At 40.1% G+C, this 23,013-nt stretch overlaps 2 protein-coding genes across 3 annotated transcripts in view; both read right to left on the bottom strand.

Annotated features, from left to right (window-relative positions):
- Positions 1-5,268: 5,268 nt before the first annotated feature.
- Positions 5,269-8,893, bottom strand: LOC113014173 (lactose-binding lectin l-2-like). Its single transcript, XM_026155531.2, has 2 exons — positions 6,109-8,893; positions 5,269-5,766 (listed from the first exon to the last, which is right to left on the bottom strand). Exons 1-2 carry the CDS (start codon positions 6,194-6,196, stop codon positions 5,333-5,335), a joined length of 522 nt encoding a protein of 173 aa, XP_026011316.1. The 5' UTR covers positions 6,197-8,893; the 3' UTR covers positions 5,269-5,332.
- A 4,321-nt stretch (positions 8,894-13,214) lies between these two features.
- rapgef5a (Rap guanine nucleotide exchange factor (GEF) 5a) overlaps positions 13,215-23,013 on the bottom strand; it is a 56,963-nt gene continuing 47,164 nt past the window's right edge. Inside the window, exons 14-26 of one of the 2 annotated variants that reach the window (XM_080296113.1) lie at positions 21,368-21,459; positions 21,228-21,258; positions 20,867-20,945; positions 20,497-20,646; positions 20,201-20,298; positions 19,447-19,569; positions 18,793-18,968; positions 18,584-18,674; positions 18,453-18,503; positions 18,249-18,336; positions 18,097-18,161; positions 17,349-17,403; positions 13,215-16,807 (exon numbers count right to left, since the gene is read on the bottom strand). In XM_080296113.1, the coding sequence (XP_080152239.1) occupies positions 16,689-16,807; positions 17,349-17,403; positions 18,097-18,161; positions 18,249-18,336; positions 18,453-18,503; positions 18,584-18,674; positions 18,793-18,968; positions 19,447-19,569; positions 20,201-20,298; positions 20,497-20,646; positions 20,867-20,945; positions 21,228-21,258; positions 21,368-21,459 (1,218 nt within the window). In that variant the 3' untranslated portion in view covers positions 13,215-16,688. Of the gene's footprint in view, positions 16,808-17,348; positions 17,404-18,096; positions 18,162-18,248; positions 18,337-18,452; positions 18,504-18,583; positions 18,675-18,792; positions 18,972-19,446; positions 19,570-20,200; positions 20,299-20,496; positions 20,647-20,866; positions 20,946-21,227; positions 21,259-21,367; positions 21,460-23,013 lie in introns of both variants that reach the window. The other variant, XM_026155512.2, reaches the window with a different exon arrangement.

Below are 23,013 nucleotides of genomic sequence, written 5' to 3'. Positions count from 1 at the left end.
GAATAATCTTCCTCTTCACATTAGGCAATCGACATCAGTTCTGGTTTTTAAATCCAGATTGAAAACGCATTTTTATTCACTGGCTTTTGACTCAGTGGTTGACTGACTTGTATTTTATTGTTTTCGCTATGTTTATTATTTTATCGTATTTATTATTCTTATGGTATCTATTATGTTTCTATTGTTCAGCACTTTGGTCAGCCTTGTGTGTTTCTAAAGTGCTATATAAATAAACAATGATGATGATGATGATGTCACTGAGTCCGATCCTGGTGAAGACATTTTAACCACTTTCAGGTCTTACTCAAGGTTTTGATAAAATTATGCCTCTCCAAGACTGTGGGTTGACACAAGGTTGGTTCCCTCTGACACACGGTGTGGCTCTGCATCAGCCCAGGTCATAGCTATGGCATTGTGCATATAGCAGCGGTCGCTGTAGCTGTACCAGGAGCTGGTTTCTTTGGTAATTTATTTGATTGTATTTTATTTTAAAAAGGCTTTTTCAGCAAAACAATTAAACAAAAAAAGTTCAGTATAGATGTTGGGTGTTTTTTACTCCTGCTTCAATATTGTGGCAGGGTGTGGTCTGTGGTGGCGCTGCAGGGATGATGGAAGCACCTGCACGGCATCTGCAATCACACTTCGCCGGCTTAAAATCTGTGCTCTGTCTGCTGTTGTTGTTGATGATGATGTGAGTGGCTGGCAGCTGCAGAGCTGCAGCCACGTGTGGAAGAAAAGCAGTTAATAAAGGTGATGCTGAAAAGCATGTTCATGCAAACTTCGTCTGGTCTGCTGTAGGTCATTTAAAAATATATTAACGTTAGTTGTGAGCAGTGTTGGGTTACTTTTAAAATGTATTCCACTACAGATTACAGAATACATGCCCCAAAATGTAGTTTGTAACGTATTTTGTCACGTTACTCAACGAGAGTAACGTATTCTGAATACTTCGGATGCTTTTTACAACTACATGAATGTACTATTGCTGTGTGATTTATTACTATTACTAAAGGCTACTCGCCATACCAACACCAACTAGATTTTTAAATCTTAATATAAAATGAGTAACAGTAGGGTGGACATTAGGTAAGGCTGCACTTTTTGCAGCGATCTTGTAAAAAAAACTATTCTGCACGTATATAAAACATGTCTGCGGCACTGAACCGTAGTAAAGGGACCTCTGGCTAATAGTCGGGTTCTGTGTCGCGCTCGTAGCTGACAGTGTTGGGTAAGTTACTTTAAATTAGTAACTTAGTTACATTACTAGTTACTTCTATCAAAAGTAACTCAGTTACCTCAAGTTACTCATTACTTTCAGAGTAACTAGTTACTAGGGAAAGTAACTTTGGTTTTACTCAGAATTCTCTTGTTAATGTGTTGCTTCCGTAACTGGATACCCAGCAAGTTTGCCAGTCTTCTAGCTTGCTTACTTGCCACAAGTGCACTGTGCCACCTACCAATAGAAAGGAAAAAAATAATGTGCACATTTCCACAAGACAAATCCCACGCCTGGACCGTCGTTGACCGCCACATGATTCTAGCCTGCTTTTTACATCCAACACAAAAACTGCAGTCGTGGTGCTTTCGATTGTACTCAGAACTCGGAAATTCTGCCTTCCGAATAGGAAGATGTAGGTAACACCAGACTGCAGATGAGCTGCTTACAGGGCTGGACTGGGACAAAAAAAAAAAATCGTCCCGGGCATTTTGACTAGAAACTGGCCCACCATTATAGGAAAAATCATAAAGCCTTTGAATGAAAACAAACGCTGTTGTGACAGTGATGTACACTGTTCTGATGGTATATATGCATCAATCTATCAATCGTTTGTTGTAAGACTCAGATAATTATTTTTTTAAAAGCGAGACATTTTAAATGAGAATAAGAAAGAAAAGTATTTCTTTGTGCCCAGCTTTCCCTGTTAATGTCCTACCTGGCCCCCTGGCAACACTTTGCTAGACCCGCCCCTGCACAGTTACCAGCTGTCAGCTAAGTAAAAAAAAGGATCCTGGGGTTATTTGTCTCTCAGAAACAGTTCATAACTTCCCTTCAACTCGTTCATGTCACCTAAAAGGTCAACCTGTTTCTCCATCACCTGTTCAGCTCTGATGATTCAGTAAGGACATCTCCTGGTTTCATCTTCATGTTTCCCTCTCACAGGATAACCAAACCATATCATGACCAGCAGCTTTACAGCTGTGGCTCCAGCAAACATCAGCTGATAGTAGAAAGTAATATTAAATAAATTCTAACAACAGCTGATTAAGCTTAAACGTGCTGCTGTTGTTTAGCGCGACATCCGCTGGTTTCCTCTTTCTGGCGCAAAGTGGACGATAAACAAACAAGAGAGAAAAGCCGATCAGCTGATCATTGATCAGTTTCATGATTGAAGTAGAAACAGGAGAGGGAGGGGGAGAGAATGAGAGAAGAAGAGGCAGCTGTGCAGCGTAAACACAGAATAACTCCAGCGTTGTGTCTTTTTCATTGTAGCTGAAGTCCGGGACAAAATGTTCCTTTTCACCTCAATACGAAACCCGTAATATTTTCTCTGAATACGAGACGATTCTGTTTTTTACGGGACGGTTGGAAACTCTAATAATTAACCTATGAACAATATAAAGTTCAACATCAGTAACATAGCACCCACCCAGCTGTATAGAAACCCCGTCATGCTAGCTAGTACTCAGTACGAAAAAGTCAGCATAACGAAAATAAACTCCACCTAAACTTGGTTTATATGTGACTCAGATACACTGCAGGTCATAACTTCTTACCTGAAGTTCAGTTCACCTGATACTCAGACCGGCGGCTGCTTCGGGTCTCTCCTCTTGCCTCCCTTTTCCATCCTCCACCTGCTGGCTTCCACCACTTGCTAATGTTATTGAATCTGTGGAAGCTCCGCGATAGCCACCACACGAAGTAACGAATAACGAGCCTATCTAAATCCCAGTAACGAGTAACGCGTTCCTGGTTTTGGCATAATAACTAGTTACCGTGCTCGTTACCACAATAATAACGTAGTTACTGTAACGCGTTACTTAATAACGCGTTAGTCCCAACTAGAGATGGACCGATCCGATATTACGTATCGGTATCGGTCCGATACTGACCTAAATTACTGGATCGGATATCGGAGAAAAATAAAAAATGTAATCCGATCCATTAAATATCACGAAAGCACCTCACAAAACTTGCAACACACCGTAACTCACCTCAGAACGTTAGCAGTCGGAGCAGTATGCATCACGTGATAGAGCGGCTGTGGCATGCGGGACCTGTCAGTGGTCTGGATAGCATGTGGAGCTTCACTAGCAACCCGGCATTTCATCTCCGACAAAGTTATCCCGAGAGAAGTAAAGCAAGTGTGTAAGTCCATCTCTGAATGTTTCTAAAGCATTCCTGCGTTAAGCTTAACAAGCGACTGCCTCTTCTTGCTGCTACTTCAATCATGAAACTGCTTAATGATCAGCTGATCGGCTTTTCTGTCGCGAGTCCGTGTCTCTTGTTTGCTTTTGGCCCACGTTGCACCAGAAAGAGGAAACCAGCGGCTAAACAACAGCAGCACGTTTAAGCTTGATCAGCTGTTGTTAGAATTTATTTAATATTACTTTCTACTCGAGGATCTTTTTCTACGTAGCTGACGCTGGTAACTGTGCAGGGGCGGATCTAGCAAAGTTTAGCCAGGGGGGCCGATAAGGCATGAACAGGGAAAATGGGGCACAAAGACACACTTTTCTTTCTTATTCTCATTTAAAATGTCTAGCTTTTAATAAATAATTATCTGACACCCAAAGTTTTAATTTGATGCAAAATGTATAGAAGTCAATTAATGTATATAGTAACTATTAAGTCTAACATACCCTAGTAAGCTATAGTACTTTTTCCTTTGGGAAGGCACCATCTGTGCAGTCTGCAATTTTGTTGAAGAAAGATGTTGAATCTATTTAATATTTCTTGAAAAATAATTGATTTCTGTGCATTTTTTTTTCACACTGCATCAAATTAAGGTTGATTACGTCGATTAAGCATCATGAGGTGGAGCGTGAGGGGTGGTTCCCTATTTTTTATTTATTTATTTTTGTTGTTGCTGGGAGTTGGAACCCTATTAGTTAGGTTGCTTAATATTTATGCTAAGTACTCTTTAAAATACCAGAATAGGGAGGATGGTGTAGGTTTAAGTTTATTAGATTGATCAGTATTGCTGTACTATGAAATATTTTTTTTTGCATACAGGTATAACAGAATAGCTTTAGTGTAGTTGTTGTTTTAAACTTGAGTATGAACTTATACAAAATGCAGCAAAATATTTAAAAAACAGTTTTGTTGATTAAAACACACTATATCGGATTCATATCGGTATCGGCAGATATCCAAATTTATGATATCGGTATCGGTATCGGACATAAAAAAGTGGTATCGTGCCATCTCTAGTCCCAACACTGGTAGCTGAAAACTAGCTTTACTTTGTTGTCTGGGTCAACTTTTCTAGCGAGAGACAGAGAGAGCCGTTGAAAGGCTGCTCCAACAGAACTTATTGTTTGGGAGAAAAACACGAACACAGTGTACAGTCTTAATAGCTTACTTACAACTGGGCTCATCAGGCACTGTTTTTGGCTGCAGTGGTTATTATTATATTTACATGCTTCCAGCTCCCGTTTCTGGTCGGTGACAACTCATACTTTTCAACTCTCCTTTTTCTCCCTCCTGGCGCTCACAGACACATAACAGGTATGGCAGTCCATTCTCCCTGCAGCACGAACTACACTGCCCGTGAGGCTACATTCTTTAGGGCGATGCCTGTAACACTCTGCCTGTTGCCTTCTTATTAAATAATTTTTTGAATAATTTTTTAAAACACTGCAAATAGGGGTGACGTGGACCGTTAGATTGAGACACAGGTATTACTACCTCTTAATGTGTGTTTTGTCTGGTTTTACACCAGCGTGGAATTACCAAAAATAGAGAGGGCATAGCCTAACATATGAAACAGGAAAAGACCGCTATGTAATCCATTTATTTCAACAAAGTAAAGTACCAACCCATATAAACGGTAACTGTAGCGGAATACAGTTACTCATATTTTGTATTTTAAATGTGTAACGGCGGTACATGTATTCCGTTAGTCCCCAACACTGGCTGTGAGATTAAAACAATGAGTAAATATTCCCTGTGATCCACCATCAGAGCTACCAGTGGATGATTCTGTATTCATGAAAATCAAGGTGAGTGAAATTTAATGACTTTTGCACAGACACACAAAAGACAGATTACAGTGTGCATTCACATCTTTATTGTAGCATTGTACTAGCAGGAACAGAAGGTTCGGTGCTTCTAAGGACAGGTAATGCGTGTTGCACAAACATAAGGTAAATTGGTAGCACACGTGTAGTCATTCCATTTCTTATCTGATACTACATTGGTGTGAACACAGTGTTCATTTCCTCCCTCATTATCTGGTTGTGCTGGACTCCAGTAGACAAAACGCAGTGGACAACCATCGGACCACATCCAGGTGCCTTCTTTATGTTTGTCACTGAGTCCAATCCAGGTGAGTCCCTCTGCGTGGTCAAAGTTCTGGATCAGGTTTTTCACAAAACTCTGTTCCTCTGTATTGCGGATGGACACCAGGTTGGCTCCCTGTGACAAACAGTAGACCTCTGCATCAGCCCAGGTCATGCGGGTGGCGACATATTTGTAGCAGCGGTCATTGAAGCTCCACCAGAACATGGGACAGGCTCCACGTTGCAGTTTAAATTTCCGTTCACCTGAAAGGAAAACAGAGTTCAGGGCTGGATGAAACTGTTAAAAAGTTGAGAAAAAGAGATTTTTTTTCTCAGAGTCACAGAAACAGAGGTGAAAATGCTCTGCTGGTATTGAAACAAGTAACTGCTTTAATTTAAGCGCTGCAGAGAATCATGGCTGCACAGTTGAAATAATGCCACTGGTCAAATGCATTCAGCAAAAGCTTTTCCCTCATTCACAGTTCCAAAGAAGAGGAGCATGAGATAACAAATATCCACATAAAATGATCTTTTGCTAACATAATAACCACAAATAAAGGTAAAAGTAAATAAGGGAAAATAAGAGCTAGAAAATGAGACGGTTACCAGGTTGTTGCTTCACTTCATTGTCATCAGAGGGAGACTCAGAAGGAGCACCCAGAGCCAGACCAAACAAGAAGAGGAGCAAGATCATGTTGAAGCTTTAAGTCTCACAGTATGATGAGGAGCTGCTGAAGCTTCTTTGTACAGGATGGTTTCTTTTATAGCTGCCTGAGTGGGTGTTTTTACTGCTGGTGTGATATCATTGGTCAAATAGACCAAAACTCTCCACCATAAACAATAACATTAAATATAAGCCTGAAAAAATCAAATTCCAAAGAAATTCATGATTGTTTAACTATTGAACAGTCATTTCCTCTTGGCACATTCAGGAGAATGTGACTCTTTATTTTATGTAGTTATATATTTATTGCATGGTAAAAAGCCTTATCAAGGTCATGAACAATTAAACAGGACAGGTGAGAGCTACGAAAGGAAACAGTAAAGTAAAACAGATGAGTTAATCTAACATAAAGAGAACAAAGTCCTTCCACACAGAAGGATCATCTCTTTCATTTTGGCAGGACAATTTAAAGTAAATAAGAAAATAACAAACTATTAAGACATATTTATTAATAAATGTGCTGTTTTCTCACTTTGGTTTAAATGTCAGCACTATTATGTCATTATGCTTTTTAGTTTCTATGAAGAATTACAACATGAGGACCCAAATGCAGACACTGACAACGGTGAGGGCAACACACACACACACACACACACACACACACACACACACACACACACACACACACACACACACACATTTTCATATCTCAGTCAGGCCATTTCCCTAGCTGCTCACACTGACCATCAAAAATACATGCTAAAGTTACTAGAACTTTCATGATACAATAAAAGCAGTCTATCATAAACTAAAAAACAAAACATAAAAATAGACTAAGAACAAAGTCCTGGTATTTACAGATAACCACCTCGACTTATCTGATGAAATTATCTTATTTCATCAGATAAGGATGAATAGTATTTGGACCTGCACACATAACTCCACAGAAAGCAAAAGCAAAAGATGTCATTCTAGCTGGCAAAAGCCATGAGATTTATTAGCTACAAGTCTTAAATAGTTGTCAAATACCACATTAAGGAACTTACAGAATTCTGAGATTTTATCTAAACATTTGCACAAGCTTTCACACATGCCACAGTTTATTTTTTTAAACTCATTAAGTTCACAGCAAATTGAACTGTGAAGTTTTTTGTTTTTTTTACATTTTTATTGTTGTATGCTTATTACCATAGTACTGTAGTATCACCCCAAGAGAGCATGTTGCAGTCAGGCTGCTGGTTTACTTGTGGTTTCTAGGATGTATAAAATAGAAAGGGAGGCAGGCCCCTCTTCTGTGAAACCAGCTTCCGGTTTGGATTTGGGAGACAGACACCCACTCTACTTTTAAAATTAGGCTTAAATTTTCATTTTTGATAAAGTTTATAGTTAGCGCTGGATCAGGTAACCCTGAATCCATCTTTTGATAGTTTGCAATAGATCTTGGCTGCTGACAGTATAGGCATCAATAATACTACATCATTACAAATCCTTCAATATGTCCTCTTTTGAATTATGAGATTTGCAGTTTTTGTTTCGCGCCATAATCCATTGTCTAACCTGCTTCTCCCTGTGCTCAGGTTTTGCTTGGAGGACCTGTGGATATGGAGTGGTGAGCAGCCTTTATTTCACATGAACGTTTGGTAATTATTTGGAATCTGTGGAAACCCTGAAGGGAGACCGGGACTGTTACCACTTTGTGGCTGAGTTGCTGTCATTCCCAATCACGTCCACTTTTTTATAATACCACTAATAGCTGACTGTGGAACATTTGGCAGCAAGATAACTTGATGACTGGACTTGTTGCACGGGTTGCATCCTGTTACGGTATCACACTGGAATTCACTGAGCTTCTGAGAGTGAGATATTTTTTTCCACAAATGTTTGTAGAAGCAGTCTGCATGCCGAGGTGCTTGATTTTATACACCTGTGGCCATGGAAGTGATTGGAACACCTGAATTCAATGATTTGGATGGGTGAGTAAATGCTTGTGACAATACAGTACATGTGTGTTTACTTTTATATCATTTTGCCAAGAATGACTTTTATAATAAAACTATTCTATCCTGAACTAACAACAGAGTCCAGATATTTACAGCAGATAATGAACAGTATTTGGTGACCTGCAAGTGACCCCGCTTATATAATCAAACATACAGAAAGTGAAAGCACAGGATGTAAATGCCACATTAAGGAACTTTAACAAAACTTTAAGTAGTTTAGTAGTTTTAAGTAGTATAGTTATAAAAGGTAAAAACTTGACTCTTGTTTTGTAAGAAAGGTGTAATATTAAGGCTAATAATTTTGTCTGTCTGGTGTCTGGTCTTGTGCATCATTCTATGATTGCATATTCACGACTTTTTTTCTTGTGCACCAGACCCGACGTCTGGAGCAGGACAAAAACACAGGACTCAGGCAGGCGGCGTGCAAAGGTATCTGTTTCCCCTGCGTCTGGAGCTCGCTCCTTGTTGCTGGACAAGGTGAGGGGATCCAGTTGACTCCGCCTCCATTCCAACCAAGATAAGTGATAAGTGTTGTTGCCTGATAACAGAATAATCACGTCTGTGTAAACTCGATTCATTTAAACTCAGTATACCACGTTCTCAAACCACGTTTTTCCATGATTTGAACACTGGGGAACAAATTGTGGCAGATTCAGCCTAAACGCATGGACACAAATTCTGTCGGGGATAACTGCCATGGCATGACAGCTGTACTATTCACTGTGGTTGCTGCTTACCCTCTCCTGGGTCGCCTGAGTGTTTGCCAGAATCGCTTCAAGGCAGTCCGAAAGTCTTCTTCCATGGCCTCAAAAAACTCCTCCCAAATCCACTTGGAGTTGACCTGGATTGTTCTGTATCTGAAAACAAACCTAACCAGGGGGGAAGTACAAGTTTACAAATTCATCAACCAATTGAGACCAGAGTAAACAGGTGTGAAAACGCCCTAAGAAATTAATCGCCAGAAACATTCCTACTGCTAATATAGTAAAATACATACCTGGATAGAAAAATACACAACATCTTTGGAAATACTACAGCAGTACTGTCTGTTGAACGTCAGACATCTTGCTTTTAGAGTTTGCATTCACTTAATCCACAGAGGTTCTGCATAACTTGTGCTCCATTCTGGGGGCTGTTGGCGTTTCAAAGCAGAGACAAAAACAAAACCATTTGATGGGGGCGGGGAGGCTTGGAATCAAAGACTAAACTATGCTGCTTTAAGTTGTGGAAATAGCAGACAGCATTTCACCATGAAGGCACCGTTCTCAGTCTCTCCTCAGCACAGCAATGTTAAGCAAATATGCAAGTAAAGTAAATTTATGTTGTCTTTCAAGATACAAATCACAAGGATATAAAATCAACAAAACATAAGCCCAGGAGTTAGATAACATCAGAATGTCAGGATGTTTAATATGAAATGTCTTAATGGGTTCAGGAGGACTCACAATATTGAACAATATTTAACATGCAATGTAAATCACAATATAAATGTAAATAAATGTAATGCAAATTGTGCATCTGATATTTATTCCTAACAATAAGAACAGTGAGAGGAGGCAGCGAGTGGGCCGAGGTGGCTTTCAGCTGGAGCAGAGAGGAGAGCTGCACACACCTGCACATGATCTAATGGAAGGAGCCACACGTGTAAACAAAAATAAACAAATAAACAAAAGTAAACATCTGATCATGACATCATAACAACATGAATCTTTACTGTGCAGTCTTAAAGTGTTTTAACCAGTTTATACAGTCATAATTAGTAAGTTGTATCAGACATGTCTTTTCTTTTAAATTCCTAACGACCAGTAGTGCGAGTTGCACATACAAAAGAAAGGGGTTTTTTGGACACTCAAGGTCATTCCATATAACATCTGGGCCAAAGTTTATGTGTGCACAGGTCTCCTTTCCTTGACCCCATAATTCAAAGCTGACTTGAGATCCATCAGACCACATCCATCTGCCTTCTTTGTGAATGTCACCAAGTCCGATCCAAGTGAAGACATTTTCACCACTTAAGGTCTTACACAAGGTTTGGATAAAATTATGTTCCTTCAGACTGGATGGACACAAGGTTGGTTCCCTCTGACACACAGTGCAGCTCTGCATCAGCCCAGGTCATAGTTACAGCATTGTGCATGTAGCAGCTGTAGCTGTACCAGGGGTTGGGGACAGTTACCAGAGGTGGGACCAAGTCATTGTTTTGCAAGTCTCAAGTAAGTCTCAAGTCTTTATCCTCAAGTCTCAAGTCAAGTCTCAAGTAATGTCAGGCAAGTCAGAGTCGAGTCTCAAGTCACTGGTGTAAAAGTCCGAGTCAAGTCACAAGTCTGAAACTTTGAATTTCAAGTCCTTTCGAGTCTTTAAAAAACCCCCGAAAAAAAGCATGTTGCAGTTATGCTAAATGTAAATATTAGACCATGTAATTTTTTAATCTGTGTTTTTCTCAACACATGACAAAATAGTGAACTTAGAAAATATACACAAATTGTGAAATTGCACCTCTTTAAAATGCAGCTCAATTAAACTTAGCTCCAAGAATAATTTTCACCGACAGTTCTGAGATAAGCTGCATGTTATTCTTGGATGCGGTTGTAGGACCGGCTTTAAAATCGCATGACAAAAATATCATACATATTAAAAAAAACTGAATCACCAACGTAGCCTGGAAAACATTTGCTAGTTAGATGAAGTCAGCTATCTCATCGTAGCATATTTATATGCATATTTATAATCATACGGTTCTTGGAGTGAGTGCATACACTCATGAAGTTTAGTAACTTCCGGTCACTGCAACAAGCCCAGGTACAGTTTACCGACGGATGGGTGCAGGACCTTGAAATGCACCGTGTAGAACGAAAGACCATCGTACGTATCATAAGTTTACCAGTCTCACAAATCGTCGTCATAAATACACATTCGTTAACCGTTTATTAATAGGACCTTTGAGCTCAATGGTAATTAATTAGTAGTGGAAATAATTTCTGGTACCTGAAGGAAACGGTTTCCAGGGCCTAATCCGTGGATCGACTTCCTTCGAGGCGTGGACGTCTATCAGCAGAGAATGTACCTTCACCTATCAGCAGAGAATGTCCCTTAGTCTGTAACACAGTCAAATATATTCTCAAGTAATATTCAAGCATGCCATTCAGCGTGTTAGTACGAGCTCGGGAGCAGCTTGGGAGAACAAGAAAACAGAGACTGCTTTAGATTGTCTTCCCAAAGTGACTCAACTTTATTCACAAGTACAACAGTTTATATAGAGGGTAAAATTCATGAGACAGCAGATTTATCAGTTTAAACCAGTACAGACCAAGATAAGGCAGCGTCTTCCTGCCCTTGGGTGAAGAAGCATCCTTTGTGTAGTGTATCAGTTCAGCTACAATTGTGATTATCTCAGCGACATATTTTCAAGGCACAAAACGAAGAGTTCTTTCATTAGTGAAATCTGAAACAAACCATTTGGCCTTCAACAGGCGTCTAAAAGATTAAGAAACTAATGTAGCTGAGGGAGTGATCTCTGTGGTATTTCAACCTTGTACCAGCCTGTGATTCTCACACATCAATTCTTGGGTCAAAGAGAAAAATAACTAAAACAAAGGGGCCTTATTGAATGACAGAGTTTTCCTGTATAATGTCACTATAAAACAATATCCAGTAAATGCTCCCATGGTACTAAAATACCTAACAGTACCCATCACAGAAATGTAGCAGTGACAATAATACTGTATGCTGTAATCGCACTGGGCAATTAGTGATACAAAAAACCTGTTTTATCCTGTGAATAAAAGTATATGTTTTTGTCAATGTACCATAATAACAGAAGCGAAACGCAATATTGTGTCAGGACAATTCACTATTCATGCACAATAAACACAATAAATAAAGGAGCATAGCGCGACAATTTCTGTTCAGCGCCAGACTTGCTTGTAACCTATATCACCAATTATGTTATGAAAATGACGTATTAAGTACTAAAAAACACTGACCTTCGTGTAAATGCTTGGAGCAGACTAACCTGTGAGCTGGAGTGTTCTGGGACGTTATATTTGGTCTTTGAATGGCTGCAATCCAGGCCATCCGTCGCCTCTTTGTTACTTCGGAAACATGGCTCGAACAATTTCTCTTCAACGACGTAATCCGATAACAACCGATCTCTTTACCCGTCGGCTTCCCGTGGCTGTCATGCGACCGGCTATTGCAGTTAATAATACAACAGCTTCTTGACATTTTTGTGTTTCTTTTTATCGCTGTGTGACTGATTTTAATTGAAAGCCTGCGTGCGCTAGTACCGCTTGCCACGAGTTCCCAGAATCCTTTGCGGTTCTACCCGTGAATGACGTCACATTTTCAATCTCTATATAATATGCGTGTTAAATTTTATATTTGGGGTAAAATATCAAGTCTTTTCAAGTAAACCGGTTCAAGTCCAATTCAAGTCCCAAGTCATTGGTGTAAAAGTCCAAGTCAAGTCACAAGTCTTACAACATTTTTTCAAGTCAAGTCTAAAGTCATAAAATTAATGACTCGAGTCTGACTCGAGTCCAAGTCATGTGACTCGAGTCCACACCTCTGACAGTTACCACACAATAAATGTACTTCTTGTTCATCTGAAGTCGATAGAGCACCCAGAACCAGCAAGAAGACAAGGTCATCGTGTTAGGGCTTTAATCCGTCACTTTTGATAAAGTGTGTTGCTGGAATTTAAAAGGTGGATGTCACCAAGAATCCTATAGAGAAATGTGACTGGATGCTTTCTTTTATGGACCCCAGAGAGGGTGAGTGCAAAGTTAGTCAAATATCACTGGCCAAAAGCACTTTCTCCAAATAAAAAACTAAACTTCATTTGGGCGTAACTGCACAGGATTTGAATATAAGCCAGAAAAGACCTTCCCTTCTCCACTGTCAGTCAGATTTTGACATAATCAAACATACTTCAGAGATTACACTGAACCGAGTCTAATACGACTGTCGTCGCATCAGCCACCACATTCACTCGTCAACATCTACATAGTATCCGAACATCGGCCAACAAAAAGACAAACACCTGGAGATATGTCACATAAAACCTATAATTTATTCCTTTTCAGTAAAATCTTCACATAGTAAAACGCAGCTTTAGAAAAGACGTGACTTCAGCCGTCTGAAGGTCGAGGGGAGACAAAGGGAGACGTATTGCTTTGTGGTTGACTTTCTTTTTTTTTCCCCATTTACAACAGATAAATAACATACCAAACATAGGCATATATTTACACATCAACAATATTACAATAGTACAAAGCCTTCAACATGTCCTCTCTTGCATTGTGAACATTGTGGTTTTGTTTTGTTTTTTTCGTCATGCAAACAGGTTTTAAACAACACTGTTCTAAAAAAAAAAAGTAACTTTAGACACTCATAACAGTGGCCGAGTAACACTACATAGAGTCTCTGTTGGTCTCCTCCCTATTACAGTTTTTACTGCTAACAAAAAAAAAGCAACAACAACAAAAGAAATCTGATCTCTGATCTGGTCCTCTGCTGCCCTCATGTGGCCACAGAACGTGACAGCAAGTCCTTTTACTTTCCCTCTTTTGCAGTTTCAAACCACAAACATCTTCTTCTGCACTGTTAAAGTTCCTGACATGGCACAAAAAACAGAGACATTTTTTTCCACCTATGAAATACATAAATAAACAATATATTACAATAAATAACTTCTGCTCTCTCAACACAACGAGCAGAGGTGTGTGTGCATGTGCGCTTTGTTTACAGGTTAATAGTAAAAATGACTACCACGAGGCCTTCATGTGACACTGAATTCAAACAGATCATGGCTCTCATTCATCACCTCTAGCCAGGCAAAGAATCACCAGCTTGCTTTCCCCACAACCAAAAAAGGAATCTTTAAAAATTTGAAGAGAAAAAATAAAGCCAAACAAATTAAAGTAATAAGAAGGTTAAATTTGTTTAGTGCAGCAACGTGCAGCAAATGATGGCAAACATCAGATGTATACAGATGAATGCTCAATCCGACTTTTAACTAATTCTGAACGTGTCAGTTTTCTTTCTCTAAAGCACGACTGGACTCGAGGATTTTACACGACTCCAATACTCTTGAGATAAATACAAAGCAATGAAATGCAGACTAAAGCTGTGTCTGCAAAACACTCAGTGACAACAAAAGGGTTAGAGTGTATATTTCAAAGAATCTTTAATGCACAGTGAGAAGCAGCTTATAACACCAGAACTATGTTTAACGTGACTCTTCACCTTCACATCCTTGAGTTCTTTCTTGTAAAGAACCAACGATGCCTTTGGCACTAAAACAGTGTCAAGAACTTTAAGAAGGTTCTGATCTAGAGGTGGAAAAAACAGCTCTTTGCTGTCAAAGTGTTTAAATGATGATGGTGGACACTTGTGGCAACATTTCTACTGTATTGCACTTCATCCTAATGTCTTGCCTTAGAAGAATCAAAAACAATGCAACACACATGTGGCAATGTGGAAGAAAGCCTACAGATGTTTCCTCCCACTCAGCAGAAATGTATTGCTGAAAAAACAGGCAAGACATGAACAGATATCGGGCACAAAACAATGAAAATACTAGTATGTTTTTCCCTTAATCTCTATTTCTCATCATCTGTCATTACTCCTCTGTGATTCATCCAGTAGTCAATTTCTTTCGCAGAGTGATAGTTTGTGTAACAAGACGGCAGATTCTACTAATGGAAATATTAAATAAGGGTTTTTCACGTCTTATGGCTTTATCAACAAGACAACAACATAACTTGGGAACTAATTGGATTCAAAGTAGATTTCTTTAGGAGAACCACAATTAAAAGGTTCAACAATCTATAGAAGAACCAAAATTAAATATCCCATCCATGCACGTGTTATTATACAGGAATTCTCTGTAATTGTGCTTCCATTATTCAGTCTCTCCCTTTGTTATCTTTCAAAGAGTTTACATGAGACCACTTCTGCATGAAGTGATATTTTCAGTCAGTAGGAATTAATCGAAATCTCCTCTTAACTCTTATTGAACCCTTAATGATGACCTCTGACACCTCAGCATATATCAAGAAAGATGTGGTTTTATGACCATTAGACTAGTTTCTGGGTTTTTCTAAAGGTAGGCAGAGACCGCCCTCACTAACTTCTGAGGCACACTCAGTCATTTTGTTCTATAAGTGGACCTGAAATATGACAGAAACCACTCAGGTTAGAAAAAGCGCTTCAAGGGGTACAGAATTAAACCACAATTCTGTGGCACAAAGCTATTATTTATGTCTTGAGTTGGAATACTTTATCTGTCTAACACAATAAAACACAACAACAAACATAAAAAAAGAACATAGCTCTGTGCTGGGGCCTTGTTTCAACAGAAGCCCGATACAATCTCACACACACAACCTGAACTCAGTCACGATGAAGTCAAACAGCATCTCAGTGAGAACTAAGACGTCAGATTTTCCTTATTCCAGGAAATAAAACTCTGTGACAAAAAGACACGGATTCCCAAACAAACCAAGAGCCTCATTGAACAATCTGTGCTGCAAGACTCCACGTGAGTTTTGGCACTGAAAAATGTGTAGGTCCATATACACAATGCAGTGTTATCAGTAACTGTTCACACAAAAACACCATAGAGAAGAGTGCGCGAAGGGCGTCGGCCTTAAAAGTCAAACAGGAGTTGGACAAAAAAAACTTCAGCTTGTCCAGTGTTTCCTTCACTGTTAATGGTGCACCTTGACTCACAGACTCTATAGATCACAGAGAAAGTCTGAGTGAGTATCGCTGTGGAAAGTGTGCTGCCTCATCACAGTAACAAGAAAAAAGCTGCACCCCATCAACTAAATAACTACAGCATGTGCGGAGTTAATGTATCACAAGTCAAAGATGTTCCATGTAGATAAAATCAGATTAGAGCACCCACAGTAGCGATTGTGGCCACAGGTCCTTCACTCCTCTACAGGTGCTTTTGTGTTTGTAGCTGAACTGAAATGTAACGAGGAGGCTATCGACTCCTTACTGACCCCTCAGGGGGCACGACGACGTGACGGCAAAAAAAATAAAGTTTAAAAATTCCACCTGCTGAACAGGCTAATAAATAACAAAAGATCGATCACAAGAACAAAACGATGACATACTCAGTCCAATAGATACTGTACAAACTAATTACAGCCTCCTCTGCTCTGTGTCTGCGTTTGGCAAATCTCCACTTCGCTGCGCAGATTCGGTTCTTGTAGAAAGTTCACAGGTCGTGCGCAGTTTATGAATCCTTTCTTGGCATGTGTTTGGCTTTTACCAGAGCACACCTTGTTGTCCATTTGGCACCACAGCTGGTAGCATAATTTGCTGTCGGCATGTGACATTGTCGTGTACAGAGCGTCCTCTACGTCACACAGCAGCATTTCCACCATTGTGTCTCTGTGAGTGAGTGAGTGTGTGTGTGTGTGTGTGTGTGTGTGTGTGTGTGTGTGTGTGTGTGTGTGTGTGTGTGTGTGTGTGTGTGTGTGTGTGTGTGTGTGTGCATGCGTCTCTGTTTAAGCGCGGGGCTCCAGTTTGTGTGAAAGTTCAAAGAGCGTCTGCTGATTGTCGATAATGTGCAGGTAGTGAACGCTCGCCCTCACCTCCGCACTGTCGACCCCAATTACCTCGTTGCCTAAAAGACAAACGCACACACATCAGTGGATTCAACACAACATACACACACAGTTACTACAAACACACTGTATTACAGCCTTGGAAAGAAATAAAAGACTGTCTGGAAATGGTTGCTTGGAAACTGGAAGAAACTGACTCAGGTAAAAATGCAGTACACTAACTGAGCTGCAGATGGCGACAGATTCTTCTCAAGGATTTGAAAACAGCATAAACAACAGCTTCCAGAAGAAAAAACAACTATCTTTTAATATTTATATTTACTTTTTGATGTCATGGCATTATAGATAGACACAAACTTCTAATGTGTAGTACATACATATATGTGACAGCTCCTTTATGGATTATAAACTACTGGAAGTATATGATTTGTTTACACTGTGAAAAATATATACCATATACTTAATAAGTACCTAAACTTCAGCAACCTGCATGTTTGATATGTTTTACATTGGATGTCCTTCCTAACTACACTATAGAGTGATCAGAAGCGCGACTTTGAACCTAAAGATTCAGTTCAGTAAAAAAATGACATAACCCACCTGACTGGTCACTTTGGCAGTGGCGAATCATTCTCACCGTGTCTGCAATCATATGCTGTTGGTTTAAGAGAACACATGTTGCATTAGGGTGACATTAAACTGGAAAGATCACATTTGTTCTGGTAAACATCAAGAGCTTTTCTTTTGTCCAAAACATCCATCTTTTTACAAACCAAACACATTTCAACAGGCCAGCGTTTTACTATTGGTGATGGTGGATTCACCACTCAGCATGTACTCTGGAAATACAAAGCATCTACTTTCATCAGTCAACTTGACAACAAATAGTAGATGGTGCCTTCATCAGATGTATGATGTATTCACCACAGATGCAACTTGGTATTGTTATAATATATTGCAGAATACTGACAAAACAAAAACTACAGAGCACAACAGTCCCTGCTTTTTTAAGGACCCTGAGCACAAACATGAATTTCCCATTTGTTTTCTCCACTGACATTTCAGAAAAAGCTCTTAGTAAGTCTGCTTTGGATGATTACAACATTATAGCTCATAATCAAAACACCCATGAAAAATATAAATGTGATTTTTACTTCCAAAATCTCACTGTTGCACTCTTTCATTGTCACAATACAAATATCCAAGTATCGTGACCTTATTATCACCTACACTGCAAAGCTTAAGTCTGCAGAATAAATCTAGAGAAGCTGAAAGGAAAAAATACTTAAATGTCACATGGAAATGGTTTGAGGCACTGAAAGACATTAAAGAAATGACTCAAACTCACCAACTTCTCAAAGTTGACCAAGTTGTCATGGAAGGTCTTATTTCCCTCGTGGATAAAAGTGATATCTAAAAGCAGGAGACGGGCTTATTAGGGATTCATTCAGTGTTTCTGTGTGTGTGTGCGCACGTGTGTGTAGGATTTAGAGTAGATACCTTTTAAGAGAAGAGGCATGAAAGGGATCTTAGGAGGTTTCATCCTCTTGAAGGCTTCTCTGTAGGCTTTGTGGTTTAGAGATGGATCCTGGAAAAAGAGATGGAGGAAAACAGAAAGCAGAGTAAAGAAAAGGAGGAAGCATTTAAAGGAATAGCACATTTTCATCTCTGCGTGTTTCTCTATCTCTGTCCACCAGGTCTCACCGTGATGAGTTCCAGCTCTGAGAAGAGCTTCTTGAACTTCCCCGGACATTTCTGAAAGGGAAAGCGTTTGCTCAGAGCTGGACTTGAAAATAGGCATCGTAATGAACAGACTCAGTTCTGTTAAGACTTACCTCCCACGTTTGGTTGAGTCGACTGACAGCAGCTGTGTTGAGACCCATGATGATGGCAAATGCAGAGTTCAGATTTCTCTGGGCTTTACAGCTGTGTGCAACACGGGCAGAAGCAGAAAAATGTTATTAAAAAAAGGAGATAAAACATGATGTGCTTAAAACATACTCTTCATTTTGTTTACATGACCACGTGTGTGTTCTGTTCTTACTGAGCTGCAATCTTGATAAACTTCTTGAGAAGCTGTACTCGCTTGTTGAGCGACACACACATGAGCACCTCGGACATGACCCACTGCTGGACCTCGTTACAGCGCTGCAGCAGGACTGAGAGCGCCGCCGTGTGGCCAGTGCCAGGAGCGCGGCTGAGAGTGTAGTACACCAGCTCCTGCTGCATGTTGACGGAAAGAAAGAGTGTGAGTGAAACACATCAAGAATCACACATCCTTGGGTGTGTTCTCCCTCTATAAACGAGGCTACCTCGCCATTGCTTGTTTCACTCTAATCTTGCTATTGCTTAATTTTTTTGAATTTAAAATCAAAAACTGAAACAAAAACAATTCTCGTATACGATATAAAACCAGGAAAGAAAAAGAAAGTGCTCAAATGTACTCTAGTACCAAATGGGAAAGCACGCCAAGATGGAGCCTGTGTCTCTTCATCTGTGCTATGTTTAAAGTTTTTACAAGAACAACACATCTAAAAAGCCACTCAGCTGCTGGCTGAGCTGTGCTCATGATCCAGGAAGTCTCGCTGAGCATTTGCTTATATTCTGATGCGTAAACTTCAGCAGCATCTGTCGTCAATATGAATTTATTTAAAACTCTGTGCATACACCACATACATTCATCTGTATGAGTGGATACCTCGTGAATGGATTTGAAGAGACTCCAATCCAGGTGTGTGAGGGCAGCTGCCACATCCCAGGTGTTGATGCCCAGGAGTCGAACTGGCCTCCTGCTTAGCTCAGCACTGTCTGTTAAAGGAGGCTGCACATACAAACCCGTAGAGAAATTTAAATTATTGCACAAAAAGACAAGGCATGCTCAAATAAAATCCTATCAGGAGCATTAGTCAATTTGCATCTGCATCAGTGTGTATGTGGCATTATGGCCACATCTGTTCTGGGACCTTTTCATTTATCAGCTGTTATAAACGCCGATAACGATAGTGCTGCAGATAGCTAATATCGCCCCACCAACAAATCAGCCAGGCTCTAGCCGCTAAGACATTCAGACATAGATCTCACTCTGTGATGATGATGCCCCTTTACAAAGGTGCCCTGAAACGGCACTTTCCAGTCCAGATGTCACTGTCGGGCAACCACACAATAATTGTGGCTCACACGTTTTCCTCTCCTACTGAGTCAGAGTTAATAACAATCACCAGGCCTGAGCCTCTCCAGTTTGCTGCTGCATGACTCATTGCAACACTGAAAATATGTCTGCTGGGGAAGTGAAATACTCATTTTCATGCCTGATTTGTCAAGAAAGTGATACAGAGGCTAAATAACTAACTTTGTTTGCTGTGTTTTGCTTTGGACCTGCAAGCTGCAACTTGAGCTTCTTTTAAAGACTGAATGTTACAGAAAGACAAAAAAAAATGCAGCCATTTACATACCAAGATCTCAGTAAGATCCCTGCGACAGGCCACAAGCTTTCCTTGTGGGGTCAGAGACTCAGAGTACACACAGTCACTGGGCTGTAACACCCTCCGCTCTTCAGAGACAAACACAGACAGAAGGAGAGAGATGAACGAGAGCCAAGAAAATGGATCAGTGATTCCCAGCTAGGAGGACTTGTACAGCTATTTTTGAGGAGCAGGTCAGGCAGCAGGAGTAAATCCCACATATTGCTTATATTAGAAAACTATCTTGACTATATGTTCTACTTGAATTGTGCTTGAATCGCATTTACCTCCAGTGTGCGACACCACGGCGAGCACCATGTCCTCTTCTGCTCTGTCCATCTTCAGAGCCACAATCCGCAGAAGCTCACGGGCCTCCAGCGAGGGATGCGTGTGGACACTCAGGTAGGAGTCGGCACTCACGTACACGCAGCAAATAACTGAAAAACACGCAAACATGGCGAGAGTAAATGTCTAAAATAAATGAATGCTGAAATGCTGGAGAAAGAAAACTTCAGTTAGTTTTTGCCAAAAATATAGTTGAAAACACAATTTAAGCAATTTGCATGTGCAAACTAAAATTACACTCCACAACTGTAATTATGCATAACTGTGTAGAGTTTGGGGCAGTGATTGTGTATGTCTGTGTCTGTTACTCACCCTCTCTGGTATCGGTCTGTGGACTGCGGAGCTGCAAACAGTTTTCCTTCAGACTCATATGCTGATACGTTTGTTTGCTCTGCGAGAAGAGCGGAGGACAAATGGAGATTTGAAATGCTTTATCTAGTCTGTGCTGGATGTTATTAGGCACTGATAGCACCTATATTATCTCCATCAGCACCTACACTGCTTAAAGAAAATCTAAAAATGTTGTTTCTGTGTTATTTAACAATGCAAAAATACAGATCCTCCATCTGTTTTAGCTTGTTGTGGATAAGTCAGTAAGTACAGTGGCCAATGTGAGTCAATCTTTTTCTAAATATGTGACAGATTCTCTCTCATATCCATTTGTGTGTTATACCTTTTGGTTTGGAGGGCAGTCATCCACCGTGCTACAAGAAACAAAGAAACTAGTGAAGGAGTGAAGGAGGTTACGGGTAGTCAAAATAAGGCAGACAGATGAGTTTACACATCATCACATGCTTCTTTAATGTCTCTTACTGCCTGCGACGCAGAAGTTTCTGAAACTCCTTCAGGTCTTTCTCCAATATGGGGAACTCGTACAGATCTTCTAAAACACACCTGTACAGAGTCTGACAGACAGAGAAAGGAAATGTTATTAAAATCCATGATCACATGATTCATGCTAAATACTTCTTGACTAATGGTAAAGGTTGTCTGAGCCAGAAAAAAAAAAGAATGTGTCCTCACTCTATTGCACAGCAGGCATAAGAGCCAATCACAGCTTTTAGTGTGAGGAACATTTTATAAACACATGTATACAAAGACTGACCTCAATGCAACATACCAACCAGGATCACTCTGCGCTGACTGTGTAATAAACAGCTGTGTATGTGCCATAGTTATCTGAACTTATTGCGTTAGACTTCACGTCAGTCTTGTAGTTTAGTTGGAAAGTCAGTGAGTGTATTCCTGCTTGGATTAAGTGTTTTAACGGCTGCCTCTATTGTTTTCCTCAGGAGGAGTGTGGGACGAGAGACAGCAGTGAGCACGGGGAGTGCAGAGACACAGGAGCAGAGAGCACTAAACTGGGACTTTTCGGGAAGAAGACACGACACGGGAGTAAAGGGAGAGCACGGGGATTTATTGCTTTTTTGCACTGTAAATAAACGCACCGCTTGCAGTGAAGAGTCCTGCGTTCTGGGTCCTCCTTTCCCCACATCCCTACAGTTTGCCCTGGCAAACCGTGACAGAATCCCCATAACCAAAGTTAACTTAATCAGATTGTCTTGATTCATTTAGCCAAACCCCAAACTGCTTTATTTGTAATTGTTTTATCAAAATACATGCTGTCTAATAAATATGGAAGCATCAGTTCAACATTTTACATTTATCTGTTACTTAATGTTGTACTTTTAAACCCAGATACTAAAAGAAAAAGAAAATCTATAACGCATTCTGTGTCTGATACCTCAGCCTGCCTTATCTGCTGATATTAATATCCATTACATATGTTTTTTCACCTCTTCTAAATAACTTAGCTCTTTATAACACATTTGTCTGGATGCACATCAGAGCTAAAAATATCAATTGTATAAATATCAATTTTACTTTGACTACGTTGCCACACAAATCTTTGAATACTGGTGTTTTAGGTCTCATTGCCACATGTGTATAAAAATCAAAACCCTAACCAGGCAACCTGCCTTTACAAATATTTGTTTAAAAAAATGTTTCGCTCTAAAGAGCTCAATGAATTTGAGCAGAGTACTGTGATAGGATGTCACTGTCATAACAGGTCAGCTCATGAAATTCCCTCTCTCCTAGATACTCCACAATCAGCTCTAAGTGGTATTATAACAAACTGGAGGTGATTGGGAACGGCAGCAACTCAATTACAGAACGGGGTCACCGAGTTCTGAAGCGCATAGTGTATAAAAATTGCCAACGCTCTGCTGACTCAGTAACTGCAGAGCTCTAAATCTCCTCTGGTGTTAACATCAACAAAAAAATTGTGCACCGGGAGCTTCATGGCATGGGTTTCCATAGTTGAACTGTAGGTGTAATGTGTAGGTGGAGCAGCACAGACACCAATGCTGGGAATAGACTGCTACATTCCTAAACACATACATTCTGTTTAACTCCTTTAGTTCCAGTGTGATAGTTCCTCCATCACCAAGTGCAGT

This window comes from Astatotilapia calliptera, chromosome 22 (assembly GCF_964374335.1).
Source record: "Astatotilapia calliptera chromosome 22, fAstCal68.1, whole genome shotgun sequence".
NCBI classification, from domain to species: Eukaryota; Metazoa; Chordata; class Actinopteri; order Cichliformes; family Cichlidae; genus Astatotilapia; species Astatotilapia calliptera.
Note: the sequence above shows the minus strand (reverse complement) of the source record. Positions and strands in the feature narration are given on the sequence as shown.

What these genes read in the sequence shown, in the direction of transcription:
- LOC113014173 (XM_026155531.2), bottom strand. Translation starts at nt 6,196, where the DNA reads ATGATCTTGCTCCTCTTCTTGTTTGGTCTGGCTCTGGGTGCTCCTTCT. An exon ending in TGAAGTGAAGCAACAACCTG is followed by an intron (nt 5,767 to 6,108) that starts GTAACCGTCTCA and finishes TTTTCCTTTCAG; the next exon opens with GTGAACGGAAATTTAAACTG.